The sequence below is a fragment of the Papio anubis genome, chromosome 14 (assembly GCF_008728515.1).
Source record: "Papio anubis isolate 15944 chromosome 14, Panubis1.0, whole genome shotgun sequence".
Lineage (NCBI taxonomy): Eukaryota > Metazoa > Chordata > Mammalia > Primates > Cercopithecidae > Papio > Papio anubis.
In genome coordinates, this window is record NC_044989.1 from 32,287,639 (window position 1) to 32,300,548 (window position 12,910).

Consider the following 12,910-nt stretch of genomic DNA (forward strand, 5'->3'; position numbering starts at 1 on the left):
GTTTCTTTAATGTTAAAACGATGACAATATATAGTTTACAGACGTCGTTGATGTTCCTTTAACTATTTACTGTTATACATCTTTATTACTACCATTCTAAATGAGGTTGTCATTATCTTTTGCCTAGTCAAAAACCTCTCTTCCTTTGTTTTGCTTTAATTCAATCCATTTTCCTTCATTTAATTCTCAGTGGCTTTTAGTTGACCTTTGGATAAAGGGTATTCATCTTCTGCCCCTCTATCTAGCTTCCGGTTTTAATTTTGGTTTCTTTTTCCATTTCCTTTTTTTCCCTTTTTCATATATATATATATATATGTGTGTGTGTGTATATATGTGTGTGTGTGTGTGTGTGTGTTTATTTATTTATTTGTGAGACAGGGTCTCATTCTGTTACCTAGGTTGGAGTACAGTGGAACAATCAGTTCACTGCAGTCTCCAAATTCCTGGGCTCAAGCAGTCCTCTTGCCTCAGCTTACCGAGTAGCTGGGATTACAGCCTGCAATGCCAGGCTAATTTGTAAATTGTTTCTTGTAGAGATAGGGTCTCGCTTTGTTGCCCAGGCTGCTCTCGGACTCCTGGCTCTGGTGATTCTTCTATTTTGGTCTCCCAAAGTGTTGGGATTATAGGTCTGAGCCACTGTGTCCGGCCACAAAATATTTTTGTTATTGCTTTAAGATGTACGAAGATTCTATGTGAAAATCATTAGCTCTGGCATGTTATGAAAGCTTTGGGCTTTTCAAATTTATTTTATTGTTTTATTTTTTATATTAAAAAAACATTTTAATTTGTGGGGCTTTTTTAAAAGGTAGACTTAGCAATAAGTTGTTTATTTTTCACTTCTAAGTTTTTCAACTATGAGCTAGTTCAGTCCTTTGCAGGAAAAATGATGAGAAGCATCGTCCTCAATTGGCTTTTCTTTTTGAAACCTTTAACCAATTTTAGGTTGTAGTAATTTGTATCTTTTAATGTTTATGCTCAGTGCATTTAATTAGGATAGAAAACAAAACCTAGTGTGTCACTCAGTGAGTATTTGTCTGTAAAATATTATTACTTGATTCTTCATTATGAATGACAGTATTGGCACAGTTGGCAAAACTTAAAAGGTGCTCTGAGGGATAATTGGTGGTCAGGCGTCAGTATTACTTCTCTGATTTTGATGGTTGTAACTGTGATTTGTAGAAGGTTTTTATTTCTAGGAATTATACACGAAAGTAATCAGGGTGATTGGTCATCAGGTTACTAACTTACTGCCAAATGGCTTAGTGAAAACCAGTTGTATTTGTACAATAATTAAAACTGGTTGTTTCAGAAGAAATTAAAAACCATTTTTTTCCTTGATTATATTTCTTGTGTACGTTAATTATAGAACTTTGGAAACTACTTTCTGAAAATACTGATTTGTAGAAATTCTCAGTTAATGTTTTTAAAATTATGTGTACATGCTAGTTTTAATTTAGGATAGAGTTCTGTTCATCTGTGGAGATAACAGCCAAGTGGATTTTTAAAAATAATATTAGTAATGTTTTTTTCCTGATACCAAAACAGGTGTCAGGCAGGGCTCACTTGGGGAGGCTGAGGCAGGTTGATCATTTGGGGCCAGGAGATCAAGACTGGCCTGGCCAATGTGGTGGCGTGTGCCTGTAGTCCCAGTTATTTGGGAGGATGAGAGAGGAGAATCACTTAAACCTGGGAGGCAGAGGTTGCAGTGAGCTGAGATCACACCACTAGTCCAGCCTGGGCGACACAGGGAGACTCTGTCTCAAAAAAAAAAAAAAGAAACAAAAAAAAACCCAAAAACGTGTCAATAGTAGTAGTTTAGAAAGTGTTCTCTGAGAAGGAAGACTTAATAAGTTACTGACTAAATTATTATTCATTTATAGTTTTGGCTATGTCTTTCTAGTACATTAATGTCACTTTCTGTGTACACTGTGTACATTGCTATGTATGGAGAACACATTCAACAGATTGTAAGGTCTTTATGAACAGAGAGTTGTTTCTCTTCTTTGGTCTGTTTGTTCATTGTTGTCGACTGCTGATTGCCATTGTTTAGGAATGGGGGAGATAGGGCAGGAGGGAAATGTGGATGTAGTTATAAAAGGATATGAGGGAACCTTGTGGTGGAATTGTTTGGTATTGACTATTGTGGATACATGAACTAACACATGTAGAAGTATATCCAACTAAATACATACACAGACACACACAAATGAGTGCAGCTGAAAGTGGAGAAATAAGATTGGCAAATTCTATCAATGTCCATACCTTGTAATATTATCCTATAGTTTTTGCAAAATGTCATCGTTAGAGAAAATTGGGTAAAGTGTACAAGAGATTTCTGTATTATTTCTTATTTGTATATAGGTTAATTATTAAGCTACATTGTAGCAAGTAACTACAATGATCTCAATCCCAATTTTAATAAAAAATATAGACATACCAAAATGTGTACTACTCTTGAGATTTCCATAAAAACAGAACTAAGAAACATTAAGCAATAAAATATTTTCCCATATATTTAATTAAAAATAAACTTTTCCCCCTCTATTAAAAAATATGTATCACTCAATTATGTTAGTGGTTTATATAAAAGTCTTCCAGTTATTTCTTACTCCAATGGGGAAGGGAGATTTTAATGAAAACGGGGAGAGATCTCAAAGTTGGGATTTGAAATGATTTTTTAAAAAATTAACAAAACAGTTAAAATTATACTACATCTTTCAAGATAATATGGGTTCCATTAGTTTGATGTGTGAATTCTGTGAGTATAGTAATTTTTTCCTAACATTGTTAAAGATTAAGTTGTTTATTTGTTTTATAAAGCAACTTAACCTACTAAAAGCAAAGCAGAAGGCATTGGTAGAACAGATGGAAAAAGAAAAAATACAAAGTAACAAAGGATCGTCATATAAACTCCTGGTAGAACAAGCAAAACTAAAGCAGGCCACTTCAAAGGTATGATCTGTACTTCTCAATATAATTATCTCAGAAAAGTCAAGGAGTTATGATCTTTAATTATGATCCAGAAACTTGAATATATATTATTCTCCTTAACAGAGTAGCCAATCTACTCTGGACTTTTTTTTGGTGGGGTAGTTTAACTGAAGGAAATGTATGATAAATGTGGGCTTTAAGTATTATTCTAACGTATTACCTTCAATGTGGATTGAGTTCCAGTAAACTGAAGATAAAGGACAGTGGAATGTATCGTTTTGCTAATGTGGCATTGATAGAGTGGTTTATTTCCATTTTACAATACAAAATTATACAAGATGATTGCAAATATTGTATCAGCCTCACAAGTAAAATTTATATGTAAAATGAAAAAATGCGGCATTCTCTTTCCCCTTAGTATTGTTATTGGAATATCTTGGTGTCTGAGTTTAGAATTGAAACTTGTGTCCAGTGGTGCTCACAAGGCTCAAATGTAGTATGTCTTTTGTAAGTGAAAGTGAAGTTCAACTGATTTGGAAGTTTTAAAACCTTGATGTTTACTTTGTAAAATTTTGAGGGATACTGTATATGTATCAAACAAGTTTGTAGTCTTTCTATAATGTGAAATTATAATTATTCCACCAGATTTTGAAGTAACTCAAATTAATATTTTGTACTTGATGTTATGTTAGTTTTCTTTACCTTCAACCTTTCACAAATTATGTTTAGGATGTTACGGTAATGTTTATGTTGTTAGATTCGACTTAATAACTTAATGTATTATCTACAGTGAACGTCTGTAGAATTTCACTTTTTTGAAATTCTGTTATATATCTGATACTGTACTCCAAGTAGGAAGTAAGGCATATTGGTCAGTTTAGCTTTTAATATTCTTACTTTTGAAACTTACAGTGTATCTAAAAATTTTGCTCTTTAGAAGTTGTAATATGGCGTGAACATTTTCATTACTTAAATCTATCTCTACTGAAAAACTTTTCATTAAGTAAACATTGATTTAAATACTGTGAATTTTTGTGTGCAGCACTTTAAGGATTTAATTCGTTTACGTCGGACAGCAGAATGGTCCCGTTCTAATTTAGATACAGAAGTTACAACAACAAAAGAAAGTCCTGAGATAGAACCACTTCCATTTACTCTGGCCCATGAACGTTGTATCTCCGTAGTCCAGAAACTTGTTCTGTTTCTTCTCTCCATGGATTTTACATGTCATGCTGATCTCTTACTGTTTGTTTGTAAGGTAGGTAAACTATAAGTATAGACTTGTAGGGTTGGCCAGGTGCGGTGGCTCATGTCTGTAATCCCAGCACTTTGGGAGGCTGAGGTGGGTGGATTGTTTGAGTCTAGGAGTTTGAGACCAGTGTGGGCAATGTGGCAAAACTGCGTCTCTCCAAAAAAAAAAAAAAAAAAGTAGACTTACAGGGATTTAAAAACTAGGAAAGAATGATGTTTTTAGTCAATTTTGATTAAGAGAAATGATGCTGCTTTTGGTTTTGCTTTTTTGCAGTTACTTTTTTTTATTGTGTCTTAAAAGATAGAAAAAATTCTTTTCAAATTGTTTCTTAAGGAAACCTGATTTATATTTTAATTTAGTTAAAACTTGAGGGTTTGAAATGCGGGTAATATGGATATGTTTATCTCCAACCTGCCTTTCTTATATTAATTAAAATAGGAAATACACAAATAAGTGTCAAATTATATTAAAGAAGGACTTCTGGCCGGGTGTGGTGCTTCACGCCTGAAATCTCAACACTGTGGGAGGCAGAGGGGTAGATCACAAGGTCAAGAGATCGAGACCATCATGGCCAACATGGTGAAACCCCGTCCTTACTAAAAATACAAAAATTAGCTGCGTATGGTGGCATGTACCTATAGTCCCAGTTACTTGGGAGACGGAGGCAGGAGAAGTGCTTGAACCTGGGGGCAGTGAGGTTGCAGTGAGCCAAAATTGCGCCACTTCACTCAAGCCTGGTGACAGAGCGAGACTGTCTCAAAAAAAAAAAAAAAAAAAAGAACTTTTAATGTCATGATTGCTTTTCTGTGGCATATTCACTGTTCGTAGAAATTTAATTCTTAACTATACAATTAGATTTTAAACCAGATTTTAATATTTGATTCATGAAATTACATTCTTTTGCATTTCATCTCAAGCAATATTTTTTTTGCACCAGACTCATACATCATTATTGAAACCTGTTGTTCAGTGCTAAAGTATTGGTAGACTTCTGTTATTGTTTGAAAAAAACATGTAATTGCTATTTAAGTGTATGATTTTATAAAATGTGTTACAGGTTCTTGCACGCATTGCAAACGCCACGAGGCCAACTATTCATCTGTGTGAGATTGTGAACGAACCCCAGCTGGAAAGACTGCTATTACTTTTGGTTGGAACTGACTTCAATAGAGGAGATATATCTTGGGGTGGTGCTTGGGCTCAGTATTCCTTAACTTGTATGCTACAGGATATTTTAGCAGGTGTGTTAGGATTTTTTTTTCATAGAGTATGTCAGAATTACCTTGTCATTGCTCAACTAAGAATCTTCAAAGGGATCTTTAACCCCCTAAAAGCATAAAGGTCTGTTTAATCGGTTTAATGTTATAGCAGTAGTAACCATTGAGAATTACTTTTGTATTTAAGTATATTGATAGTTGTGATAAATGCAAGGCTTTAGAAAGGCATTAGGTTGTTAAAGTGCATGAATATTGGAGCTAGACTGCTTTATTATTATCAGTGGTGTGCCGCTTACTGGGTGAGGAAGTCACTTTGCCTCAGTTTCTTCATATATAACATAAGGATAATAAGGATAATCTTTGTATAAGGTTTTTGTGAATAAGTGAGTTAATGTATGTAAAGTACTTAAAATAACTCTTTGTATATGTTACGTGTTTACTAGATACTTGTCTCTAGCATTTGAAGGTAATGGAGGGAGTCCTAGCATTCCTTAGGTGGGTAGGAACTCATTTGCCTCAGATTCTTTTATAGTTAGTAGAGCATTTATTCTGTCAGTGACTAAACTGGAGGAAAAAAATATGCTTTAATATGTTTCCGAAATCTGTATAAATTATTAAAACAGGACTATCCCCTTACATACAGGAGAATTACTGGCTCCAGTAGCCGCAGAAGCCATGGAGGAAGGAACAGTGGGTGATGATGTAGGTGCGACAGCTGGTGACTCTGATGACTCCCTTCAGCAGTCCTCAGTTCAGTTGCTGGAAACTATAGATGAACCTTTGACACATGACATAACAGGTAAATTTTACATTATGTTTCTTCTTTATTCTATTGAATGGAAACACATTTCAAAATAAAGAATGTTAGAGAAAAATAAAGTTGATTTTTATATTTTTCTATTAGTTGTTTGGCCTTATAAACTAGATCCATTATTTTCCTCGTAAATACATTTTGTCTTGGTTCGCTGAATGAATGCTCATTACAACAAAATGCTGTCATTTCATAGTGTCCTAATTATGTTGATGTAGTGTGATTTGGCAATGATGAAGAAAACCCAATGTAGAAAACATGTAAGGATACAAAGTGATGAAGACAGCAGTTTAAAAGCTCTTATTCTTTAAGATCCAGCATGTGATTTTTTTTTTGGTGTATTTTTTTTCTTTTTTTTTTTTTTTCCTTTTTAAAAAGTATCTTTATAAATTAGCATGCATCATCCTTGATCATCTCCATACCCCTTACTTTTAAAAAATCTATTTTGGCTATTAACTGGTATATGTCAGATGCTGCAGTCATTTTCAACCATTTGTCATTCCTTAATCTTATATTTGCTCACGATTTTCTATTTTTTACTTGATATTCTCTTTATCTGGAATAGATTTCCTGTGTGCATGATGAACACTTCATTACCCAAGGTTCACATAAAGGATGCCTTTCTCCAAGAGGCTTTTTCTGTCATTCCCAGCAGAGTTTGGGACTTTGCTGTCTGTACTTCCTTTGTACTCTCAAATATCTCTTCTAGACATATCATGTTGTATTCAGTTTTAATTATAGTGCACCCCCACCTCTGAATTTCTCTTAATTTATTGGATTGGAGAGTTTTATTTTATTAATCTTCATGTACTTATACTCAAACCCTCATACAGGCTGGCATTTACTAGGCATTCTATAAAGTTGTATTGATTAAGAGGATGGGAATGATGGAAAAGAAAGAGCTATAAGGGGGTACTTATAAGGGTTATAAGAAAGCTACTTAAAAAGTTGGAGACATCTGAGAGAGAGTAATTTCTAATTCATAACAGAAAAATAAGGTAAAAATGGCATTTTTTTTTTTTTTTTTTTTTTGAGACGGAGTCTTGCTCTTGTCACCGAGGCTGGAGCACAATGGCACGATCTCAGCTCACTGCAACCTCTTCCTCCTGGGTTCAAGTGATTCTCCTGCTTCGGCCCCTGGAATAGCTGGAGTTACAGGTGGCCACCACCACACCCAGCTAATTTTTGTATTTTTAGTAGAGACGGGGTTCCGCCATGTTGGCCAGGCTGGTCTCAAACTCCTGACCTCGTGATCTGCCTGCCTCTGCCTCCCAAAGTGCTGGGATTACAGTTGTGAGCCACCGTGCCTGGCCAGTAAATGGCATTCTTATAACTTCAGTCCTCTTTGCTTTTCTCTTTAATACTGGGTAACATTACCAGTAATAATGAATGTAATATAATGAATTACATGTTAGATGTAATAGAATGTATACTATTTAGTAATGTTGGTAATTATTTTTGATAGCAAAGTTTATGCAACTTATTTCAACAAGAGCTAATACTGTGGTCTTTAGGAAAGCAAATATCAGTGCATCTTTGTTTTTATTATGTATTATGGAGCGAAATGTTTGCATACATAGAGATTTTTTTTATTAGGCATATGTAACATGCAAGTAAAATAACTTTTTGTAACTAAAAGCATTATGTCATCTTAATTTTATGTGATATACTCCACCAATAAGATCACTTTTAATTATTTGAAGGTGCACCGCCTCTGTCCTCTTTGGAAAAAGATAAAGAAATTGACCTTGAGTTACTTCAGGATCTAATGGAAGTTGATATTGATCCTTTAGATATTGATTTGGAAAAGGACCCTCTTGCAGCCAAGGTTTTTAAGGTATGATATATTAGAATATTCTTTGAAAAGAGGCTGGGCGCAGTGGCTCATGCCTTGTAATCCCAGCACTTTGGAAGGCCAAGGCAGGCAGATCACGAGGTCAAGAGATCGAGCCCAGCCTGGCCAATATAGTGAAATGCCGTCTCTACTAAAAATACAAAAATTAGCTGGGTGTGGTGGCACGCGCCTATAGTCCCAGCTACTCAGGAGGCTGAGGCAGGAGAATCGCTTAAACCTGGGAGGCGGAGGTTGCAGTGAGCCATGACCGTGCCACTGCACTCTAGCCTGGCGACAGAGCAAGACTCCATCTCAAAAAAAAAAAAAAATTTGTATATATATTTGAAAGGAAAGTCTTCCGTCTCATACTTTTGGCTTAGTAATTACTTAAAAGAGGAAAATATACATACTTACCACTAATGCAACTCATTATTCAGCATATTCAAAATTAAATTGCTGTAGGTGCTACTATTGTAGTTTAAAAAAAATCAATGGAATGGTATAAAGAAAACTTACATTTTTATTAATATAGCTACTCATAATTATCATACAGTAATGAGAACCACCTTTAAGTATACAGAAGTATAGTTATAGATCACCAACATTTCAGACAGCCGTTTAAACCTCATCCAAGCTGAGTTCATTGCAGATTCTACTTGTATGTTAGCCTACTTCTTTTTTTTAAAGGAGAATCACCTATAATACTTTATGGTGGTACTGTTCTTTGGTCCATAAGAGATTTTATTAGCGATGCTACTTTCAATTTCTGAACATATAAGGTATTTTTAGATTTTGGCAGACAGTGAGGAGAAAATTACTGGACCATTCTTATAAATCATTAAAATTATAAGGGGATTTGGGAAATTTAAAGGGTGGATAGAATATTTAGTTTGTAGTTCTGTTTGGGTTTAGATAATGTAAATAATGTGTCATTCAGCCAAGAGGCAAAAATAAACCACAGTTTTTTTCCCACTATTTTAAGCCAATAAGCAGTACATGGTATGATTATTGGGGTGCTGATTATGGAACCTACAATTACAACCCTTACATTGGAGGTCTGGGAATTCCTGTAGCAAAGCCACCAGCAAACACGGAGAAGAACGGATCACAGACAGTTAGTGTTTCAGTCTCTCAGGGTAAGTGTATGTTTGTATTTTAAGGCATATGCTATTCTTAAAACAAGTCTCATATTTATGTATACTTTGTCCCTTGAGAAATTGAGCCTGGGTGTATGCCAGTGGGTTTAGTATCACAGCTGTGCCATGAGTACCATTCAGAACTGTTTCTCTGTAGTCAGTTTGGAGGAACTTCTATCTTTTTGACTGTCAGAATAACACCTAGCAAGTGTTGTGTGGGATTGGCAATGATTTTAATTAATTGTGCTGTATTTTAATTGTTGACTTTAATAGTAAACTTGTATTTTATTTATAAAGAGAATGAAGCTACATTAAATAGTTAAATATTATTTTTGCAGTTTTTTATTTTGAGATGGAGTCTTGCTCTGTTGCCCAGGATAGGGTGATCCCATCTCACTGCAACTGCCGCCTCCCAGGTCCAAGTGCTTCTCTTGCCTCAGCCTCTTGAGTAGCTGGGACTACAGGTGCATGCCACCAAGCCCAGCTATTTTTTGTATTTTTAGTAGAGACAGGGTTTCACCATGTTGGCCAGGCTGGTCTCAAGCTCCTGACCTCAAATGATTTGCCCGCCTTGGCCTCCAAAAGTGCTTGGATTACAGGAGTGAACCACCGTGCCCGGCTTTATTTTTGCACTTTTCTAGTCATGTAGGATATATGAGATGTGTTTAATTTTTTTAATAAAATATATTTTTCCCTTTTCAACCGTGCTCCTTCTGTTATAAAATATTTTTTAAAAATTTGAAACACACATTTACCAGAATGTTTCAAGTTCAAAGCAGAGAATTGTTTATTCTCCAGAACCATTTGAGAGTACATTGATAATTTGATGTCATTTTTGTTTTGTTTTGTTTTACAAATCAGGACATTCTTCTACATATACACATCAAGGAGTATATTCCCTTAAAATCAGGAAATTAACGTTACTGCTATCAAATACTGAGAGCCCATTCAAATTATAGTGGTTGTCTAAATAATGTTCTTTATGCACAAGAGCCCAGGGAAGATAATGCATTGCATTTAATTGTCATGTCTCTTTAGTCTCATTCAGTCTGCAGTAGTTCCTCAGAGTTGACCTTCATGACACTGATGCTTTTGAAGATAGCAGGCCAGTTATTTTGTAGAATGATCCTCAGTTTGTGTTTGTATGCTATTTCCTTGTGATTAGATTGAGTTAATATATCTTTGCAGGAATATCACACAAATAATGCTCCCCCCTCCATTTCATTCAATTAGGTGGCCCATGATTTTGATCTCTCTCACTATTGGTGATGTTAAGTTTAACCACTTGATGAATGAGTTGTCTGCTCGACTTCTCCCTTGTAAAGTTACTCTTTTCCTCTCTGTAAAAATGTTTTGTTGTCGCTGGGTTTTTTGGGGGTACACACATGGTCTTGCTCTGTCACCCAGGCTGGATTGTAGTGGCGTGATTTCAGTTCCCTGCATTCTCTGCCTCCTGGGCTCAAGCAGTTCTCCTACCTGAGTCTCTCAAGTAGCTGGGACTACAGATGTGCGCCACCACGCCTGGCTAATTTTTGTATTTTTGTAGACATGGGGTTTCACCATTTTGACCAGGCTGGTCTCAAACTCCTGAGCTCAAGCAGTCTGCCCTCCTCAGCCTCCCAAATTGCTGGGATTAAAGGTGTGAACCACCGTGCCCGGCTGCTATAAAAAGTTTTTTGGGGGCTGGGGAGCAGAATGGTACTTGGAAACTATAACTACCCTGTTCCTTACAAAGTTTCTTTTTGAAAAAATTACTGGCCAGACGCGGTAGCTCACGCCTGTAATCCCAGCACTTTGGGAGGCCAAGGCAGGTGAATCACCTGAGGTCAAGAGTTTGAGACTAGCCTGGCTAACATGGTGAAACCCCATCTCTACTACAAATATAAAAAAAATTAGCCGGACATGGTGGCGGGCACCTATAATCCTTGGGAGCTGAGGCTGAGGTAGGAGAGTTGCTAAAACCTTGGGGGAAGAGGTTGCAGTAAGCCAAGATCATGCCACTGCACTCCAGCCTGGACGATAGAGCAAGACTCCGACTCAAAAAAAAAAAAAAAAAAACAGAAAGAAAGAAAAAGTTACTGTAATAGTTTATTCATTTCGTTTTGAATGGACTCATGATTGCCTTTTTTATTCAGTGAATTATACCTTATTATCACTTTTTTTTTAATGTGGAAAAATGTAAATAACATAAAATTTTTCCTTTTTGTTTGTTGAGACAGGGTGTCACTATGTTGCCCAGGCTGGGTGAGCCCAGTCCTTCAACCTCAGCCTTTGAAGTAGCTGAGATTACAGCATACTCTACCACACCTGTCAAATTTATTATTTTGACCATTTTTTGTATGTGTGTAGTTCACTGTCAATGAGTATATTCACAGTGTTGTCATCTGTTTTTTGATGTTCAAATTGTCTCAAATTTGACCAATAGGATCCCCCTTGAGATTTTCTCATCATTGTTTTAGCACTTCCTTGTTCTCTGGCAAAACATGATAGCCCAGGTTCATCTTTTACTTTAATCTGCCCTCCCCCGCCCCGGGAATTAGTCACTTCTTAAAGGAGCATGGTATTTCAAAAACTTTTAAAGGAGAAATGTGGTTAACAAATGATGATTTCGTCATAGATAAATGTGTTGCTATTTTGGGACTGTTTCCATTTCCTCCTGGTGGACAGAGCTAGGGAGTATGTGTTTGTGTGTGCGTGTGAACACACACACTTGGCATCTATATTTCTATATCTGTCTGTATATTTTGAATATGATCAGTTCACATCAGTGTATCTGGATTTAATCTAACTCCATAGGGTTCATTTTAGCTTTCTTCTTTTCTGTATTTATAGCACTTTATTCTGACACTAAGAAACCTGTTTCTCATTATCTTTAACGTCTTTGTTTCCATTATTGTTGCTTCACTTATTTAATATTTCTGTCTCTGTATAACCAACTGCCTGTCTCTACCTTCCTTTCCACAGATATTCTTCTCCTGCTGTGGCTCTGATACTGCATGCTAGGTGGTTGTTCTGTAAGAACAGACTCCTCCCCATCCTCTTTTGGGTTCAGATGTCAACATTTTATTGTAGGAGGTAGGACATGAGTAATAATTGTCAATGTTTTCTTTTTCTTGCAATTGCTTTTTGTAGCCCTGGATGCTCGCCTAGAAGTTGGACTTGAACAGCAAGCAGAACTCATGTTGAAAATGATGTCTACCCTGGAAGCAGATTCCATTTTACAGGCATTAACAAATACATCTCCTACGTGTAAGTAAAATTACCATTTTTAGAGTATTGAGGTGAATGATTCAATTCTTCATCATTTTCAGGTGGATTCATCAAGGACAGATTTTTAAATTCCATGATGTGAGTCTGAGGGGACTTAGTATGTAGCACTTTCCCGGCTCCAAGTTACTAGCAAGTTGAAAACTAAGACAAAGGATTAACAAATGCAGGGAGTGTCATGCAGAATACCTCCGTGTAGTGCTCTCAGTTCAGTGTAGAAACCTCCACTGTATTTTGTGGAGATTTTTTGTTTACTGTATTGTTGTAAGGTTAAAATTCCTATGGAAGCCTGCATACCTGCCTGTGAGTTCATTGCACTATTCCAAATTTATGATGAAATAGATTTTTTTATAGTAACATCTTTATCATCCTTAAGACTAGGATAGAGGATATAGTGTAGGATGACAGCCAAATAGACCTGTTAACTGAACGCCAGAATTGAGAGGATTTACTACCTAATAA

At 36.0% G+C, this 12,910-nt stretch overlaps 1 protein-coding gene across 18 annotated transcripts in view; it reads left to right on the forward strand.

Moving 5' to 3' along the window:
- The window catches only part of BIRC6 (baculoviral IAP repeat containing 6), a 258,602-nt gene that overhangs the window by 110,372 nt on the left and 135,320 nt on the right, over positions 1 to 12,910 (forward strand). For all 18 annotated transcript variants that reach the window (XR_002516594.2, XR_002516595.2, XM_021924741.2 and 15 more), the window contains 7 exons: positions 2,821 to 2,952; positions 3,974 to 4,189; positions 5,241 to 5,424; positions 6,044 to 6,199; positions 7,915 to 8,048; positions 9,028 to 9,181; positions 12,314 to 12,430. Coding sequence is in view for 16 of the 18 variants with exons in the window: in XM_021924741.2 (XP_021780433.1) it covers positions 2,821 to 2,952; positions 3,974 to 4,189; positions 5,241 to 5,424; positions 6,044 to 6,199; positions 7,915 to 8,048; positions 9,028 to 9,181; positions 12,314 to 12,430 (1,093 nt within the window). In the remaining 2 variants the exon portion in view is untranslated. The remainder of the gene's footprint in view (positions 1 to 2,820; positions 2,953 to 3,973; positions 4,190 to 5,240; positions 5,425 to 6,043; positions 6,200 to 7,914; positions 8,049 to 9,027; positions 9,182 to 12,313; positions 12,431 to 12,910) is intronic.